Genomic DNA, 19,059 nt, shown 5'->3' on the forward strand with positions numbered 1-19,059 from the left:
GGGATAGTATTACTTGTGCTTAATTGTGGGATGTGATTGAAGTTGCAGTGATTTTAGTGGGTGCACATGTGACTAGAAGGCCATCAGCTTGTTAAGTCCTTATTCTGCTTTGCTTTGGGATCCCATTTGTCTATCTTACTATGCCTGGGCTCTGACTGGCCAGACAGGTCTACTAAAACTTCCTGTATGAGGCTGAGAGACCCTGGCGGCAGGGGAAGGCAGATGAACTGAGCCTGAGAGTGTGAGACCCAGGGCTTTATTCATGCTAGGCACACATTCCTGGAGTAAACTTTACATTGTTAAGGCCAGATTGGTCACACTGCAGGAGGGAGAGCTATATCCTCTCTGATAACGTCTGGTGACAGACTGGATGACACAGTCCAGGGGCTAGGACAACTCTGGAATCGATAAGAATTAGACTACTAAATTCTTGGCCCCAAAGGACAGACAGGGCATGATGGTTTGGGACCAGTTTGGATAAAGTAATTACAAACATTCTTTTATTGAGTCCTTAAAAACAAAACAACAGTCTACTCAAATGCCTGGAGAGGATGCTTGCACATGAACCCCAAAGCCATCTTAGAGAACATGAAACTGAGTAGTGTGCCAATAACTTGGATCCTACCACTGTAGTCTGTCTTTGGAAGTTGCTTCCACTGACCAAGCTCTTGTATAACAGGGTAAGGTCCACCATGGACATGACAGTTCAGCTGCTGTCACCATCACTGCTGATGATATCGCGCATATGGGACCAGTCTGGAGGTGCTTGGCGCGGCTGCTCCTCTTCAGAGTCCAGGGTTCGCTGATAAATCTCTCCTGGGGGGGTTCCTTCCCCTGAAGGGTTCCAGGCATTTCGTCTTCGTGGCCGGCCTGGGAGGTGGGGAGAGAAAAATCAGTTCCCGGACTCCAGGCTCTTCCTTCCCTGAAGCGGAAATTGTTTACCTGTACTGCTGATGATGTTGGCAACATCCAAGGCAGCCACTTCAGCTGCCTCTTCCCGCTGCAGCTTCAGAGCGCGACACTTCTCCAAGGAAGGGTTACCTGGAGCAGAAGCAGCTTGTGAGACCCGCCTCCCCAGTGCTCAGGCCCTCCTGTAGATCTCAGGCACATCCCTTCTCACCCTTCATGCCCAGTGCTTCCAGCTCAGCCCTGAGGACACTCAGGCGCTCCTTGTGGGAGCTGCAGGAACCCAGCAGCTTCTTGTAGTTTCGGTGGGCACCACAGGCTCGAATGTAACGCTTCAGTCTAGCCACAGCTGGGTGGTCCTCTCCACAGCGAAAGGCAGCCTAATAAGGAGTTGGCAGCTGAGGTCCCTTTTCCTGAGTGGATCCCACCCACCTGGTGTGTCCTCTCACCTTCTGACCTGTGGGTTCTGGACCTGAATCTGATGAAGATGAGGAACTTCGAGCCTTGCTCTTCTGACCTGTGGGTTCTGGACTCGAATCTGATGAAGATGAGCAACTTCGGGCCTTGCCGGTCTTGGAGTTCTTGTTGGAAGAGCGGCTCTTCCTCTCCTCTTTGGTGTTTTGTCCTGCCTGGGAGTCACTCACTTCCCTCTCTGTGTCACTGTCACCATTACTGCTGCCTAGGCTGCCTGACTTTGTAGTGCCTTGAGCGGCTGCTTGCTCCTGTGTGCTGTTACTGTCATCCCCGCTGCTTGTGCTCTGCCTCCTCCCGCTCTCGGTCTGGGTCCTGACTTTACTCTTTCTCTTCACCGAGTGCTCTTCTTCCTCCTCACTGCTGTCCCCACTGCTTACTGGGCCCCCTTCCTTCTCTGCCTCGCTGTCTCGCAAGCCTCCAGTTGGCCTCCCAGGCCTGCTTTTCTGCTTCCGCTCCCTGGCTGTTCTCCCTGCTCTGTTATTTCTCGATCTGGGCTCACTAAGCTCTTTCTTCTTAGCTGGGCTCTCTTCTCCGCTCTCTTCACTCTCCTCCTGGCAGTTAGCACCTGTGCTTCCCTCCACCTTTGCTCTCTGCAGCCCAGCCTCCCCCTCACTGCTCCCACTCGCTTCCCTAACCTGCGTCCTGTCTGCCTTGAGTGGTGCTTGCTTGTCTTTGGCCCTGGCTTGCTTTCTAACCCCGCCCTTCTCTTCTTGTCTCATGTCCTCCTCTTCCTCAGTGACCTCACCTGATCTAACAGAGCCCTCTGCTTCCTCCTCACTGCTCTCCTCCAATCCCATCTTTGCATCCAGGTCTGTTTGGTGGTCTTCATCTGTGCTCTCAACTGCTTTCTTTAAGGCTCTTCTTAGACATGTCTTCTTGGTTGTCCTGTTCTTTGTTGAGGGTCCTGAGCCGTCTGGACTGGATGGTGAAGAGCTGGATTCTGAAACATGGGGACGGGGCTGGGATGGATTCCTCCCTCTCCTTCCAATCTAGAATAGGATGCTTCTAGATCCACTCTGGTTAAGAGTGAAGGGCAGGGGCTGGTGAGATGGCTCAGTGGGTAAGAGCACCCAACTGCTCTTCCGAAGGTCCAGAGTTCAAATCCCAGCAACCACATGGTGGCTCACAACCATCCGCAACGAGATCTGGCGCCCTCTTCTGGAGTGTCTGAAGACAGCTACAGTGTACTTACATATAATAAATAAATAAATCTTAAAAAAAAAAAAAAAAAAAAAGAGTGAAGGGCAGCAAGAAGCACCACAGCTGTGGCCCCAGCTGATTCCTGACTCACTATCCCCCAAGCCCCAGCCTTGCAATTAATACATGCGCCTCGCCAATGATGCTGGAGTCACAGACAGATAAACAGGGAAGAAGGCACTAACCTGACTCAGAATTAAAGCGGAACCTTTTCTTCTCTGGGTTACTGCAGGGAGCAGGAGACCTCTTCACTTTGATAAAGCCTGGCTTTCCTTCCCTGGTACCAGCATCCGCCTGTGGGTGCAGCATGAGGGCAAACCGAACCAAGATGCCCTGCCCCAACCCCTCAGCAACAAACCCTATCTCTGCTGGCCCGGGGTTAGACCCACACCTGCATTTTCGGCAGCTCCTCCTCCACCAGCCGCTTCAACGCCTGCCTCTCCCCAGGTTCAAGATGATCCCGACCCACGTGAATCAAAAATTTCTGTCGCACGATGGAGTGCGTAACGGAGCTACAGAGACACGTGTCAAGACAGAGTTCCAGCCTAACCCCTCCCCTTCGCAACCGACTCTAATACCCAGACTCTATGCACCTGAGGTCGGGGCAAGCTCGAAAGAAGCTGCGAGTGAATTTTCGCATCTCATCTCCCGGCGCCATTTTGCGTCACCAGGGATTGGTTGCTCCCGCTTTTTTTTTTCTTCCGGGCCGTTTTCCCGAGTGACAGTAGTTTGCGCACGCGCAGTGCCGCCGCTTCGTGAGGAAAGGGACCGTTGAGCCTCCGATGTGGAGCACTGGGACGGAAAACTTTGGCAGACCTTGCTTTTTCCTGAGCAGCTGGTGGGTCTTGAGCGAGGTTTCGACTCTTTACTAAAACTACGTGTTAAAATTTTCGCTAGAAGCCGGTTCGGTGCCGGCAGTCTCTATAATGTAATCAGTTCAATCAACCCCTGTGGTCGGGATTAACAAGTTAGGTCGCTTGTTTCGAAAGGCAGAAGGGAGAGGGTATTCTCGCCAACATACTGAATTTCTGGTTATATTCTTTTGGCTCCAAATCTTTATAAACAGTTTACAATCAATAATTGCGCCTCCCAGTGTCCAGCTCCTCTGTGACCTCAGCTCACCGCGAAGCCACTGGAAGCAGCGTTCCTTTCGGGTCTTGCCCAGGAGGGCAGGCGGTGTGATTACGCTCCCCGCGCGCGGAGGACGCTGGGAGTTGTAGTCCGTTTCATACCGCGTTGCAAAGTCTCCGGAAGTGGAGGTGGGAGAGGCCGGGCGGACTTGGGTAGCGGAACTCTACTCCGGGGCGTTTCTCCCTGGCGGGTCATGAACGGACCAGCGGACGGCGAAGTGGACTACAAAAAGAAATACAGGAATCTGAAGCGGAAGCTCAAGTTCCTCATTTACGTGAGTGCCGGCATGGGGCGGTTGTGGAGTGTGAGGCCTAACTCGGAGAGGACCTCAGTTTACCCATGTGGTAAAGGGGGTGAGTAGGGAGAGATGTCTCCGGGTTCTGGGTCTTTTACGGATTGCTCTTGGCTCAGCACCCGCCCTGTCCGCCACAGGAGCACGAGTGCTTCCAGGAGGAGCTCAGAAAGGCGCAAAGGAAATTGCTGAAGGTTTCCCGAGACAAGAGGTAAGGCATCTTGTGGGCACGAGGGCACTGTTACTTCCAGGGAATCCGTTCTTACGCCGTCCCGGAACAGGACCCCAAATGCATGCAGTCTTAGGAGGGTCCAGTGGGTCTCCTAGGAGGGACTAGGTAGGGCTCAAGACCACCAAAATGGTGATACCCACCCTCCTTCCCACTTGTCTCAGTTTCCTTCTAGATCGACTTCTGCAGTATGAGAACGTGGATGAAGACTCCTCCGGTAAGCAAAGTCATGATCACTTTTAGGAAGAGATGAGATACTGGCCCTTGAAAACGTGTTCCTGGGTCCACCCTCCTAGGGTCCGGAAGCTGATGCAGCCCCTTCAATGGTTCTTAAGCCTAGTTGCTGCCTTCTGTCTCCTTCTTCCTGTTTTGTCTTTTTTCACCCTACGGGACAAGGTTTCTCTGTGTAGTCCTTTTGTAGACCAGGCTAGCCTCAGAAATCCGCCTGCCTCTGCCTCCCAAGAACACACCACGCCTCTGGATTTTCAAGTATTTCCTTATCCACTGTGTTCTAGGTTCTGTGCTTGACACAGGCTAGCAAAATGAAGGAAGCCTCTGGCTGCTTGTCATTTCTATCAGTTGCCTATAATAAGTGAAAAAGTAAACTGTAGTGCATGCCAGAGGCAGATATATAGAGTTTGTTACTGAGGCCCAATCTTTAAGAACAAAGGAGAATAACAATTCCTGAAAGCTGTCCTCTAATCTCAAAACACTCCCTATAGCATGTAGGTATCTGCACAAACACACTAATGGTATTGAAGTGGTTTTCTAGGATTTTTTTAGAATTATTTATTTTATGTATATAAGTACACTGTAGCTGTCTTCAGACACACCAGAAGAGGGCATCCAACCCCATTACAGATGGTTGTGAGCCACCACATGGTTGCTGGGAATTGAACTCAGGACCTCTGGAAGAGCAAGCAGTCAGTGCTCTTAACCACTGTACCATCTCTCCAGACCACAAACTAGGATTTTAAGTGATGGCTAGAGCTTGATGAGGATTAAAGACGGCAGTAACTGCAGAATAACAGGCTGGCGGTTTCCTCTGCAAAGAGTCAGGAAAGTATTTTGTTTTATAAAATACTGTCATTGAAGCAAAAACTGCATAGCTCATGTGAAAGCAGCCACAGCCAGCATATTAGGAAACAAAACAGCTCTTGTTTTCTTAGAATTTTTATTTGTGAACATGAAATTTTGTATTTTATGTAGTTTCATAATCTTTATAATGTTTTGCTGTTGTTGTTGGGGTGCAGTCTTCATTTGTAGCTCTAGTTGGTCTTGAACTCACAATCTCCTAACCAGGCCTCCCCGGTGCTAGAGTTTCATGCTTGTGCCACACGCCCACCCACCTGTGTGGTTTATTTTTTAAGATACTTATTTTATGTGCATGGGTGTTTTGCCTGCCTGCCTGCCATGCACACACAGTCCCTTCGGAGTTATAGACAGTTGTAGGCAGTGAAGCGAGTGCCAGGAACTGAACCCAGGTCCTCTGCAAGAGAAGCCAGTGCTGTGCTCTTAGCTCCTGAGCCCACACCTAGTTTCTTTTGAAATAGCTTGTTGAGGAGCACAGACACTTGTTGCTGAACCTGACTGCCTGAATTCAATCCCCAGGACTACACTGTAGGAGACACCGGTTCCCTTCAGCTGTACTCTGACCTCCACATTGAGTGTACCCATATGCACACATAAATAAACGTAACTTTTTTTTAACTTAAATTTAAGTTTCAACCTAGCTAAATGAAACTGTGTTTCAAAGGAAAGGGGGGTGGGTTGTGAAGCAAAGTTAGGTGGAGCAGGCCTTTAATCCCAGCCCTTCTTGAGAGGTACAGGCAGGAGAACCAGAAGTTCACACGGCTACATAATGCCGTTAAGTAAAAATGAAAAGCTACAAATGCAAAAGCCACCTGGGCATGGTGCCTTGTATCTGTAATCCCAGCACTGGGAGGCTAAGACAGGAGGATAGCTCTTAAGTTCCAAGCTGGCTTGAGCTACAAAATAAGACCCTGTCTCAAATAAAACTAAACAAATGAGAGCCAGTTAGGCCTGGGGAAACATATCTCTAATGTTAATACCTCCACTAAAGAGTCAGCAGCGTGAGAGCCGGCCTCGTCTACATATTGAATTCCAAGCCAGCCAGGATCACCCAGGGCCATCTTAGTCAACAGTATGTTCCAGCTTGTAGAGCACATAAAAGCATGTATGATCTGAACTGTGTATGAATGAGAAAAAAACAACTTTATGAGGTTTAGGAATTGAAGTAGCAGCTCGCCTGTGAATTCTAGGTGAGCGATGTTCATGAGTGCGGTTGGTGTGTACAACAAGAACAGAAATACAGATTGCTGGTTTTCCAACCTAAGTTTGTTGTTGTTGTTTGTTGTTGTTTTGTTTTACAATTAACTTTAAATTGTAGGCAAAGAGCTAAAGAGATGTCTTTGCAGTTAAAAGCACCTATACTCTTGGAAAGAACCTCACATACAAACACATAAGCATAAACATGGGGAGAGAATAGCAGGAAGATCTGAGTTCAAGGCCACCCAGGGATGCACATACCTTGAGCGTGTTTCAGATATAAGTAAAGGATCCAAGATAACATGTATCATCTTGTGTGGTGAGTGCTGAGGGAATGGCAAGCCTCCTAGGAAGAACACTGAGCTAGCAATTAACCGAAGCGCCAGAGGCCCTGGATCATCTCCTTAGGATTTTGGTGTTTTTTGGTTTGGTTTGGTTTTTTGAGACAGGATTTCTCTGTGTAGCCCTGGCTGTCCTGGAACTCACTCTGTAGACCAGGCTGGCCTCAAACCCAGAAATCTGCCTCCCAAGTGCTAGGATTAAAGGCGTGTGCCACCACGCCTGGCGCTTTAGTGGTTTTGAGGGGTCTCTAGATAAGGAAAATGGAGCAAAAGCTGAGGGTTGCTTAAAGGCACATGAAAGAGCGGCCTGTGATGGTCAGAGGATCTCAGACCTGAGTTCAGATTCCGTACACACATTCCGAGCTCCATGAGCTCATCCGGGAAGCACAGGTGATGGACTTACCACTTCCCTGCTTAAAGAAACATCAGAAGAGTGTAAATGAGCTTGGCACGTCGCATGTGGTGACAAGAGTGCCGTGGAGCTTCCAGTGTGAGAAGTAGATATGAGAGCCGAGGACCTCCCCCCCCCCCCCCAAGCACATGCTCACATGTGTGCCAGCGGGGAAGTCACCATAGCACTCTCTATGGTGTTGAGGTTGCAGACCTCCAAGGTGGATTGGGAACTCTACAACCCCACTGACCAGCCCTCCCCACAGATTCAGATGCCACTGCGTCTTCAGATAACAGTGAAACAGAAGGGACACCCAAGTTGTCTGACACGCCAGCCCCTAAGAGGTAAGCAAGCAGGAGCCAGAGTCTTCCAGGGCAGGGAGGGGATCTGGGCTTTCCAGCTGCCTCTAACTCTCCTCCCTATCCTTCTCCAGGAAGAGAAGCCCCCCCATGGGAGGTGTCCCATCCCCTTCCAGCCTCTCCTTGCCTCCTTCAACAGGCTTTCCCCTGCAGACTTCTGGGGCCCCCTCCCCATACCTGAGCTCGGTGAGTTGGGACCAAGGCTAAGAGGCAGTGTGCTACTGTGCCTGGGAATGCTGTGGGTGTCATTTGGGCAAGGGTGAGTCCTTCCAACTCAGAATGTGTCCACATGTGGCCAGCAAGTAACCTGTGGCGGGTGTGAGTCAGGGCTGCCTACTCTTGGCTGTGTAGGACTAGGGGCAGACCCAGGACACAGTCCTGCTGCTGTCCCTTCCTTCTGTTCTCAGGAGCCTGGGAGCCACACTCATCAGCATGTCTTTTGTTTTCCATTCTCCTGTGTACATTTCCTCCCTTCACCTACTCCATTTCCCATCTCCATCTTCCTGCTCCCACCTGCAGCTGGCTTCTCCCCCTTACCCCCCATTCCCTTCTGACTACCTGGCCCTGCAGCTGCCTGAGCCCAGCCCCCTGAGGCCCAAGCTGGAGAAACGGCCCCGCCTACCCCGGAAACTCAAGGTACCCTGATGTGGGACTATAGGGAGGGGCCACAAAGGCAGGACTTGGATCTAAAGGAGGCTTAACACTAGGGGGCATGTACAGGAACTAACTGGTTTTGCTTGAGAAAAGGTCTCTTGTAGCATTAGTTAGGAGGATAACTTGAACTCCTGGTTCTCCTGTCCCCACTTTCAGGTGCTAGGATTACAAGTGTATGCCACCACACCTGGTTTATGCAGTGATGAGAGTTGAGCCCAGGATTTAGTGCATGCTAGGCATACCAACTGGGCTACACCCCAGCCCAGTGTCCAGGAATGTTGAAAGGTTAATTTGAATTGCTTAGTCTCAGGCCAAGGCTCAGTACTGAAGGGCAGAGTGGAGGACTGTGCTAGCAGTGGTACAGTGGTCTGGGAGGACTCCCAGTTAGGAGGCTTGAGGTCCTGCCTCAGCCTGCCTGTGTGACCAGGACCTGTAGCATGGCTAGAGGGAAGCGTCTCTGTACACGTATGAGTACTGCATGCAGCCCTGGAGCTGTCAGGCTTGTGGGGTTTAGAGTCTAGTTAAGGCTCCCACAATTCAGAACACTGTGACTCTGAGCAAGTATCCTAGACTCAAAGTGATCAAACCAGGTAAAACCAGCAAGTGTTCCTGGAGCACCTCCTGTGTCGAATATCCTAGCTGGAGTGATGCAGCTGTAATAACAAACACTGAGACAAACCAACCCTGTACAGAGCTCCTGTTCTAGCAAAATTGGCACAAGATCAGTAAGATAGATTGGCCCTAGTAGGAAAAAGGAACCGAATGGATGGGACTTAGAGGAGGATAACCTAGGGTGCTATTGAGTGCGTACAGGAAGCAGGCCACAAGGAGTCTGGGAAAGGGTTTCAGTCCGGTGAACATGCTCCTTGAAAGATGAGGAAGCTGGGTGTGTGTCCTTAATCCCAGCACTATGGAGACAGAGGTAGGTGAATTCTTATGCGTTCAAGGCCAGCCTGGTCTACAAAGTGAGTTCCAAGCCAGCCAAGGCTGCATTGTCAGGATGTGTCTCAAAACAAGCAAGCAAGAAAAAACAAAAACAAATGGGGAGGAAGCTGGGCCAGTGATGAGAGCAGATAAGTGCCAACATGGGCCTGAGGGGCTAGAGAGACTAAGGCTTATATGGGAGTGGAGCGAGAGCTGCTTGGGCAGGGAGCAGGGCAAGGTCTGGTTCAGCTTGCATTTTTAGACACATAGACAGTATGGCTCTGTGGAGACCGGCCTGGGTACAGTCAGATGGTGAGAAGGCAGTGATTGCAAGAACCCTGCAGAGTGCACCATGGATCCATGTCAGAGAAGGTCTGCGAGGTTTCTGGAGAGGCCCAGTTTGTGAGAAGGAGAAGGGATCCCAGGATTCCAGACTCTTACCCGAGAGTGAGATGCAGACTGGCAGCTTTCCTGAGATGAAGAGGATGGGAGTAGCGGATTCTAGAAGGGAGACCTGTGGAGAGGACATCTGGAGATGCTCACTAGACAGTGCCTGTGTGAGCTGGGCCTCTGTAGGGCTGTCTGAATGGAGAAGTGGGAAGGCTGAAGGTAGAGCCCTGGAGTGTGAGAAGCAAGCCTAAGCTTATGAGACATGGTAATGCCCACCAGCTGGGAGGCAAAGCTGATAGGAACCAGGCTAACGAGCTCTCGGTGCTCTGACAGCACAAGCAGAATCAGAGAGTGTATTTATAGTGACTGAGAGTGTGAAGGCTGCCTGGCATGGTGCTGTACACCTTTTAAGTCCAACACTTGGAAGGCAGAGGCAGGTGACTCTATGAGTCTGATGCTATCCTGATGTACATAGCAAGTTTTAGGCCAGCAGGGGCTGTATCTCTGTCTCAGAGAAAGAAGGAATAGGGAGGGGAGAGAGGAAAATAAAGAATGAATGAATGAATTCTTGGGATTAGAAAAAGGACTCAGTGGTTAAGATGGTTTGCTGCTATTCCAAGGGACCCAAGCTGAAAAGCAGTTCACAACTACCTGTACTCTAGTTCCCAAGGATTGAGTATGAATTCTTAGGACTATGCATGTGGCTCAGTAGAAGTTCTTGCCTGGCATTTTCGAAGCCCTGAGTTTGACCCCTAGCACTGGGATAGTGACGTATACTGGCCTTTGCTGAAAGCATTCAGGACAGTGGGAGAAAAGGCACAGCAACCTAGGGCAGGTAAGAGCTTGGGCATGTTTGGATGCGGTGACTGTGTTGGCAGGGAAAAGCTAGAGTCAAGTGCTTTTGCTTCCGGGCACAGGGAACCATGGAGGAGCTAACGGAGTACAGGGTCGGTAAGATTAGGAACGTCCCGGGGTGAGGGGGGTGGGGAGGTGCAGTGCAGCTGAAGGACACTGAGAGGTGAGGGAGGCCTCGATGCTCACACTGAAGTTCTAGGTGGGCGACAGAGGAGGTAGCAAGGGTGCTGGAGCTTTGGCCTGAGCTGGACTTGAATCCAGCACTTTCACATACTCACCGTGTGACCTTGGGCATGCCACTGAACTCTGTTTCAGTCATGGAGAGGCTAAAATGAGTGAAGGGCGAGAACATAGCCTGTCTAGCCAGTGCCTGTGCCTTGGCAGCCCCATAGAGCCACATTGGCTGCTCTTGGTCATGCTGAGGAGTCCTGGGGAGTTAGGTGGTGATGCTGAAGGGACCCTGTAGACACCTGGCCCCCTGGAGTTGTCCTCTTTAGTCATGTGTATGCATCCAATTCTCTGTGCGCTCAGTTGTCTCGGTTACTTTCCCATCGCTGTGACACTTATTTGGGACTTGTGGATTTAGAGGACTAGAACCCGTGAGTCTGGGGTGGGCAGAGGGGAGAGAGAGAGAGAGAGCACCTGAGCTAGCTGAGAAGACTGCGAGCTTTCGGAAAGTCCAACCTCACGCCAGCGACACATCTCCTCCAGCAAGGCCAGCTACTTACGCTGTACAGTGTCACCAGCTAGGGGCCAAATATTCAAACATAAGAGCCTATGGGGAGGCATTCTCATTCAGACCACCACAGGGGTCCTGGTTCTTTCCAGAGCTGGCTCTCCTGTCTGCCATCCATGTTTTCTGAGACTTCGCCTTCTCTAGCTCCCTCACATCACTCCACAAGCAGAGGTAAGGGAGGGGGTCCTTGAGAAGCATAGAGCAGCCCACAGGCCAAGCAGGGATGGCAATGTCAGGAGGTCATTGTAGAGACCACACATACGTGCTACTTGCTACCCCAGCCACATGGCCACCTTGGGTGCTACACAGTGAGGGCCAGCACCCTATTCCTTTAACTTCTATTTCCACACCAGTTCCTTCCTCTGACATATGACCCCACCTCTCTTCTAGGATGGTCTATAAAGTAGAGATTATTGGTAGACATCACTTAGGCCATATTAGGTGTTCAGTTTACGCCCATGGCGCATGAGCTGTCAGAAGCATCCAGAGAGTTCTCTCGAGGGAGGATGTGTGAGGACCTGGCAGGGTGGGGCAAGCAGAGTCCTTTCACCCTTAGAGGACAAGGCGTGACTTTGACCAATGGAATGGAACCAGCCTGTTAGGCACACTTCACTGCCCATCCTGAGGGCAGCCAAGGCCAAGGCCTCAGGCAGAGGAGTGACATGCTCAGGTTTGTGTTCTAGAGCGATCACTCTGGCCGCAGTGTGGAGGAGGAGCTGGAGCTGGGAGAGGCTGAAGGCAGGGAGTCCAGTTAGGAGGCTGGTACCTAGACCAGGTGAGCTGAGAGAAGGTCCTGGCCCAGGCTGGTGGCTGCTGGGGTCCCAAGGAGGGGCTCATCCACAATGTCATAGAAACTGGGGAGCAAAGCTACTGCTTAGGCTTCTGGCTTAGGTAGCCTGTGATGCCTACTGTAACCCAGTGAATCCCACAGGTGGAGGAGGGAGAGCCGACCAGTGGTGGCAGGTGGTGCCCAGAGGCAGGAGGAAGGTGCTGGTCCTGAATCTGGCTGTAACTGCTGGCACAGAGCAACCAGAGTGCCTTGCTAGAAAGGGAAGAGCCCAGCTTTTCTGTCAGGCTCCCTGTCAGACTCCCCTCACCCCATCCCCATCATGCCTCCATCACTGCCCCTCACCCCAGGAACTTCATGGCGTGAGACTGAGGGGCTGCGGTGGGCCCCCGCATACACCTTAAATGCCTTTCAGTGGGCACTGTGCATCTTCCTCGTGCTGATGCATCTGACTAGACCTCTTTACGTTTCTCCCCCTGCTGCAGATGGCGGTTGGACCCCCTGACTGCCCTGTGGGTGGGCCACTGGCTTTCCCAGCCAGGGGTTCTGGTGCCAGTGTTGGGGCAGCCCTGACCCCCCTGCCTCCTCCCAAGATGCCTCCACATACAATCCTGAGCACCGTCCCTCAGCAGATGTTCAGCGATGCAGGCAGCGGGGATGACGCCCTGGACGGAGATGACGACCTGGTGATCGACATTCCAGAGTAGCCACCCAGTGCCACCTGCCAGGCACCTCACAGCACTCCTCCTGTGCCAGCACACTCAAGCCCACTTCCTCAAGAGATGTTTATTGATGCCCAGTTGCCATGCTTCGGCCACTGACACAATCAGAAAAGGCGTAAACATGCACATGTCCCCGAGGAAGGCGGCAGGGTCCTGCCCTTACATCCCAGCCCCATCCAGGGAACAGTTATCTAAGCGAGTGGCCAAAGGGGTCTGCTACATCTTAGGGAGGTAGAGACCTACGGTGGCCGCCCCTTTAGAAGAGCAGCTGCGCAGGGCTGGGGTTTAATGAAGGCTCTGTATTAAAGAGTTGGCTCTTCTTTCCTTGTCCTTTCCTCTATTTGGAAACATCCTCCTCTAATCTTCCCTAATCCGATCCCCTCCCTGTGGGGCAGGGGACCAGGCAGCCTGGAAAGGCCAAGAAAGGAGCTGCAGGATGGGGTGGGGCACTGGCAGGAGACTCCCACGTGGCCCTGTGCACGGGTGGTTGCATATTTGCAGGTAACAGCAAGGCAGGCAGGAGGAAGTTTGCATATGTGAATATAGCTCTCCACAGTCCCTCACAAGAAGACAGACCCGTCACAGAGACTCACAAAATAAGACAGGTAGTGTGGGGCAGGGGCATCCCACCCCATGTAAACGTGCAACACACTCGTGCGAAGGTTGGGTACTGGACCCGGCCCCAGAGGGCCTGTGATGGACAGCTGCTGTTCCCTCAAGCCAAAGGGTAAGACCCTGCTGCAGGGGGCAGCTCGCTGGTCAGCGTATGCCAGCGCTCCAGGGCTGTGTCCGGCTGATGGAGACAGTCATTCCAGTGTTTCTGGGCCTCTCCCCGGGCTCCTGGCCCCAGAGACACACCACCTGAAGAACAGGCAAGGCAGGCCAACGTGTCAGCGCCCACTCTCCTCCACTTCCCTCAGGGCACCTGGTGGGCTCCGCCACTCACCTATGAAGTCATTGGATTTGCCGATGTCGTAGTCCCAGACTGTGACCTCCAGGGTCTTAGTGGCCAGAGTGGAGAGTTCGATCTCATAGAAGAATTCCTGAGAACAAAGGCAGGCGGTGCTTTCTGTGAGGCCTTCTAACCACATTGCTGTCCCCAGCCCAACTATTTCTACTCCCTGACATTTTTACCTCATTAAATTCTGGATTTAGCGTCTTCTTCTTTACACATGTTTTGTGCTTGGATTTCTTATCCACATCTGGTCTCAAGTACCTAGGGGGTGGAGAGAGGAACGTGAAGTTGGTTAGAGACAGGCTAGGCCCCAGAGCAGTTAGGCTGGGGTCAGGCTTGGGCAAGGGCTCACGTCTTCACATAAGGGTCAGAGTAGCCGTTAACATCCATTGCAGCCAGGTGCGCACAGCGAACAATGCCCACCAGCAGCCCATGCCGCCGAGAGCTGTAGCTGAGGCTCAGCAGGATGCGCCCGCGCTCTTCCAGCAGCCCAGGTCCCTGCTCTGCCTGCTCCAGCTGCCAGAGAAGGAGGCAGAGGTGAGTCTACGGGCTCTCCCCACCTCCCATCCAGACAGGGCTCTCTGCATCACGTGCCTCACCTCCTTCAGGTAACAGGATATACCCCTCAGCGCCGCAGACATTGAAGAGGGCGAAGGAAGCTGAGGTGGGGGGAAGAAAAGGTTCTGGCAAGCTGACCTTTCCAGATCCCCTCCCCCATACCTGTTAGCCCCACACGGACCGGGACCTGGCGCTCAAGGCAGATGTTAAAATGCTTCTTCTGTGAAGGCTTGAGGCGCCGGAGGGGCACTCGGATCTCCCCAATGAATTCATTGTGGCTCAGCTTGTCCTCATCACAGACAGAGATCCTGGCAGGGAACTGCAAGGTCAGGGCCCCTGGGTATCTGAGCCCCACTCCGGAGGGAGAAAAAGGTCCTCCCTCGGACCAGTCCCAGCTCTGCCCTAAGTTCACCTCATCTGTAAAACCGGGTGGGAGCTTGAGAAGGGTAAGTGGATCTGCCCAAGGCTGTCCAGTATCTTATCAAGAATCACCCAGCGGAACAGGGCGTCCTCACAGCTTCTAGAACTCCAGTCCCCACCTGGGGACAAGCGCCAGCTGAGCGCTACATGTGTGTCTGGGTGGGTATGGCCAGACAGTGGTAGGAACCAGCCAGTGACTCCTGATTGACTTGGGTGCCCTGTTTTTTCCCCATTTGAGCAAGGCCCAGGTGCAGCAGTATGGTGTTGAGACAAGAGTGGTTGTGGTGTGAAGGTGTGTTGAAATTCCAGCCCTGCTCATTACCCATGTGACCTTGGGCAAGCCAAGTCATCCAAGTGTCCTCACGCTGCTGTCATGAGGATTAAAGCAGAGACATGCTCCCTAGGAGCTGGGTACGGTGGCACGAAGTCCAGGGCTAGCCTGGGCCAACCCGGTAGAAACAACACACTGCCTGTGACCTTGAGGGTCCACTGTCTACTGTGAGGCCAATTTTGCTGCTGCTATCTTCGTCTCTCCCATGATAAGAAGCCCTCTGCAGCTCTCTATTACCCATGAGTAAAGTTTCTCCTGACCTGGACTCAGCTGCCACACTCCCCTTTAGAGGTGCTTTCTCACACCTAGGGTGATGGCAAGTTCTCTCACCCGGAAGACTTTCCTCCTCAGATTGTAGGTAGATATGGCATAGGGCAGGCAGCCTGGGATGTGTAAGGCTCTGGGAGGGGGTCTTGGAGAGCAGAGAATTTTTTCCAGAAGAGGCATGTTTGGGGCTGAGCCTCAGATATCAAAGACTGAGGTTGGCAGGGGAAGCCAATAACTTGTAGGCACAGCTGAAGGCCTTTGGATGCCAAACCCAGGCCTCGGCTAGAAGACCTGCAAGAACATTTGAACCTGCTGCTGAGGGGCTGGGGAGCCACTGGGTATGGTGGGGTGTCAATGAGACAGGCTTGATGGGACATAAAGAGATGGACCAAACAAACAATGCCAGCTTGCCCAGAGGCACTGCCCTCACCTGAGCACCTTGTGGGTGATGTCGTCACCCGTGATCCCACTGTACGTCAGCTCCTCGTTCCACACAGGGTTCAGTGTGTTCCTCTGTGTCTTGGTTTTTAGCTTATTGGCCTGGGGCATGGGGGACAAAGGGTTCGGATGCATGGACCCTGCCAGGCCCCAAAGGTGGGGGTAGGAAGGGACCCATAAACCAAGCCGGTCCTGGAAGGAGACGTACCTTGCAGGCTCCTGGCAGGAGGTGAAGCTTAACATAGGGGTCAGCCAGGCCATTGAAATCCATGGGCTTGAGGCCCTGGAGGACAGAATGAGGATGCAAAAGGGACTTTAGACCCCCAAGCCTTTCTCCCGCCTCCTGCAGGAGTAGATTCCCCCACAGATACATACAGTTCCAGAGATGCAAAAGGAGCAGGAAGGAGTACCTCTGATTGGGGGGAAGATGGAACCTCTCCCCAAGGGTGACAGCCTAGGAAGGAGGGATACACACCTTGGCCCTGAGGATTCTACAGTGCAGCATGCAGGAAGCCTGATCATAGAGAAGGTCAAATTCCAGTGTGCCCAGGGCAGCTGCAGAAAAAGGGCGAAGAGAGAGAGAGAAGGTAGTATGAGTCTTTGGTCCAGGTCAAGGTGTGAGACCTGGTGGCTAAAAGGATGTGTCCACATCTCTGCTGGCCTGCCAGTGTACGTGCAGGAGGCTGAGCAGCCATGTGCATGCCTGCGTCTAGGTCCCTGGCTCGGCCGCAACTGTCTGTGTGGGTGGTGGAGTGTCTCAGCAGAAATATTGAATATTGAGCCTTGCTGAAGCTGTAATCTGCACCCAGACTGCAGCTGTGGTGGCGGGACTGCCCTCCCTCCTCCCCATCCTCCAGGCACACACATTCAAGGAGGCTGCTCCCTCCCGCAAGCTCGCTGAGCCCCCAGACTCACTGGTATCATCCGAGTCGTAGCTGTCTACCTCAGCTCCATCGTCGGGTGTAGTGGCCCCAAGGAGAGCCGCAGGGGGGGCCAGAGCCAGAGGGGCCAGATGAGCTGGGGCTTCCCCGCAGCCCGTGCTGCCGCCGCCGCCACCCTCTGGTCCTGGCCCCCTGCGAGGGAAGTAGTCGGAGATCTGGCGGATGGGCCTGATGGGTCCAGGGCACACGTTGATGGCCATGTGCTCCTGGATGTTGATGGTCATGCGATCGCCCCTGCGGCCCCTCATGCAGCACCTCTGGCTGGGAGACGGGTGTAGAGCTGGAGTGGCCGGCTGGGGTCTGTAGAAACCTCACTGCCCTCCCTTCCTGGGTGTCGAGGGAGAAGATAATCTGCGCTGGCTGGTGGGCAGGCAGGAGGCCTGGCTTCACAAGGGGCTGGGTGGGTTGCCAGATCAGCCCTAAAGCAGACAGGTCGTGACTCCCCCTTAACCCTGCTCACTACCTGCACACTGTCCCTCTGTCACCTTTCCAGGGTTTTCCTCTCATCCTGGGCTCTCCCTCTGTCCCCGTCCCCTCAAGTCCTCCAGAGACCCCACAGCTTCCCTCCTTTGCTGCTCTGAAGCTCTGGCCATCTTCTGCATCAGGCGCGGGGCTGGCCAGGGTGTCACCCACCCCTCTAGGCTTCTCTTCACTCAGCCCAAGCTTCTGCCTGCCTGCCTGCCTGCCTATCCCTAACCCGGGTCATCCGTTCTCCCAAGGTAGGGACCCCCTGCCTCGTTTTCTCCGCCTCTCACCCTCACCCTCACCCGCGCTCCCCTGGCCGGTCCAGCCCCCGCACCTGTCCCTGAGCCTCCAACAGGTGCCCGGCACGGGCGGCCCGTGGGCGCAGGCTGGGCGGCGGCGGCGACTGCGGCGCGGCGGGCGAGGACCGAGCGAGGAGCGGCGCGGGGCGGGAGTGGCGGGAGCTGCTGCGGGCGGCCGGGAGGGGCGCGGGGCGCAGAGGGCCAGACACGGGCCCCAGAACGCACGCGAGTGCACACTCGACACGTGTGCTCGCGCTCACGCCCGCCCGTGCGCCTTGGGCCAGCTCACACGCGTGCACACTCACCCGAGAACTTGGCGTGCACCTCCGCGAGAGGCGCCCGGTGTTCCCCAGCTCCTCCCGGGAGACCCAGGCCCCCGCCCCGCCGCGCAACCCTGGCGCCTCCCGCTGCCCCGCCTCTCGCCTTCGCTTGCTCCCAGGGCTCCAGGGCCCGACCACCCGGCCTGGTTGCCATAGCGACGCTGGTTTCCACTCACACCCCCATCCCAGAAAGCATCAGAGGGGAAAGGAAAGGGCAGCTGTCCTACCCCTGGGTGTCCGTGGGTGTGGCTTAGAGATCCGCAGTGACCTAGGGACCCGCCGGCGAAAGAGGAGAGACCTGCTCCTGCCGCTCTGGGGAACCACATTCGAAAGAAGACTGGCTTTCCCATCCCTCCTTCCATCTTGTGATTCAACTCAGCCCTTAGGACCTAGGTCTCTTTATCAGACCCACATCTCCCACCACCCTCTGTCATCTCCAGTTCTGTCCCTTGAACCTTCAGTTACCACGAGCTGCCTCCTGCCTCTCGCCACTAGCCTTCTGTCTTGTTTTTTTTTTTTTTTTAATATCTTAATGGGCATTAGCCAGATGGGGAGCTTGAGTTGGCCTTGAACTCCTGAATCTCCTACCTCACTGGGATTACAGACTGTGTGCTAACAGGAGGCTTCAACCCTAACCTTTGATTTTCTTTCTTTCCTGAACTTACCTCCTGGAAAGACCAAATCCTCAGAGAGGCCCTTCAAGCCAAGAATCCCCTGGCCACAGCTGGCAGGTAACCTTCCGTTTCAGAGCCTTGCCTCCACCTCTAGGATCCTTTGCTCCTGAGAACTGCCTTCCAGGTCATTACAGTCACCTGATCCTAGCAGTCTTCTGGAGTGCACACACACACACACACACACACACACACACACACACACACACTCATATCTCTCTATATCCCTCTAGCCATAACCCTTAGACTCAGCTCTGATGACAGTTTAATCTCCCGGTTTACAGCCGGGGAGTTGTGGCAGAGAACAGGGGCTGATTCATCTCGGACTGGCCTGACACTAAGTCAGCCTCACTAAATATTGGGACTCAACAGAGAAATTTTTCTGCCCAACATGTGACTATGCTTAATACTGACTAACTGTACACTTGAACATTATCCAGTCCTGCGGCCCCTGGTACAGTGTATGGTCCCTAACACCAAATAAAAAAGATAACATGGGCTGGGCATGGTGGCACACACCTTTAATCCCAGCACTAGGGAGGCAGAGGCAGGCGGATCTCTGAGTTCGAGGCCAGCCTGGTCTACAAAGTGAGTTCCAGAACAGCCAGGGCTACATAGAGAAACCCTGTCTCAGGGAAAAAAAATAATAATAATAATAACATGGTAGTTGTTACATGTAAATTTTACATGTTTGTATTTTAAAACTTTTTAAAAAGA

General features: G+C 53.2%; 3 protein-coding genes across 12 annotated transcripts; 1 reads left to right on the forward strand and 2 right to left on the reverse strand.

The window, feature by feature from the left end:
• Nucleotides 1–478: 478 nt before the first annotated feature.
• Hirip3 (HIRA interacting protein 3) lies at nt 479–3,330 on the reverse strand. 2 transcript variants are annotated; one of them, XM_021166446.3, is made up of 7 exons: nt 3,171–3,330; nt 2,969–3,089; nt 2,763–2,871; nt 1,356–2,320; nt 1,121–1,286; nt 943–1,041; nt 479–870 (listed from the first exon to the last, which is right to left on the reverse strand). In XM_021166446.3, exons 1-7 carry the CDS (start codon nt 3,233–3,235, stop codon nt 707–709), a joined length of 1,689 nt encoding a protein of 562 aa, XP_021022105.1. In that variant the 5' UTR covers nt 3,236–3,330; the 3' UTR covers nt 479–706. The 2 variants fall into 2 exon arrangements, with proteins under 2 accessions (XP_021022105.1, XP_085697439.1); XM_085841313.1 differs by lacking the exon at nt 2,969–3,089.
• Nucleotides 3,325–13,846, forward strand: Ino80e (INO80 complex subunit E). Of its 5 annotated transcripts, none has more exons than XM_021166448.3 (8): nt 3,325–3,415; nt 3,671–3,982; nt 4,141–4,211; nt 4,394–4,446; nt 7,516–7,594; nt 7,684–7,795; nt 8,129–8,245; nt 12,441–13,846. In XM_021166448.3, the coding sequence occupies exons 2-8, from the start codon at nt 3,902–3,904 to the stop codon at nt 12,660–12,662; spliced, it is 735 nt and encodes a 244-aa protein (XP_021022107.3). In that variant the 5' UTR covers nt 3,325–3,415; nt 3,671–3,901; the 3' UTR covers nt 12,663–13,846. The 5 variants fall into 5 exon arrangements, with proteins under 5 accessions (XP_021022107.3, XP_085697445.1, XP_085697446.1 ...); XM_085841319.1 differs by lacking the exon at nt 3,325–3,415 and adding an exon at nt 11,852–11,943 and having other exon boundaries at nt 3,737–3,982; nt 12,441–12,569; XM_085841320.1 differs by lacking the exon at nt 3,325–3,415 and adding an exon at nt 11,852–11,943 and having other exon boundaries at nt 3,737–3,982; nt 8,180–8,245; nt 12,441–12,569.
• Doc2a (double C2 domain alpha) lies at nt 13,393–17,980 on the reverse strand. Of its 5 annotated transcripts, none has more exons than XM_029480123.2 (11): nt 17,899–17,980; nt 16,562–16,914; nt 16,122–16,201; nt 15,855–15,929; nt 15,639–15,748; nt 14,372–14,498; nt 14,232–14,291; nt 13,985–14,148; nt 13,812–13,893; nt 13,624–13,720; nt 13,393–13,538 (listed from the first exon to the last, which is right to left on the reverse strand). In XM_029480123.2, exons 2-11 carry the CDS (start codon nt 16,833–16,835, stop codon nt 13,393–13,395), a joined length of 1,215 nt encoding a protein of 404 aa, XP_029335983.1. In that variant the 5' UTR covers nt 16,836–16,914; nt 17,899–17,980. The 5 variants fall into 5 exon arrangements, with proteins under 5 accessions (XP_029335983.1, XP_029335981.1, XP_029335980.1 ...); XM_029480121.2 differs by lacking the exon at nt 17,899–17,980 and adding an exon at nt 17,657–17,734; XM_029480120.2 differs by lacking the exon at nt 17,899–17,980 and adding an exon at nt 17,387–17,471.
• Nucleotides 17,981–19,059: the final 1,079 nt, after the last annotated feature.

This window comes from Mus caroli, unplaced genomic scaffold, assembly GCF_978045245.1.
Source record: "Mus caroli unplaced genomic scaffold, Mus_caroli_1 scaffold_8, whole genome shotgun sequence".
Classification (NCBI taxonomy): Eukaryota; Metazoa; Chordata; class Mammalia; order Rodentia; family Muridae; genus Mus; species Mus caroli.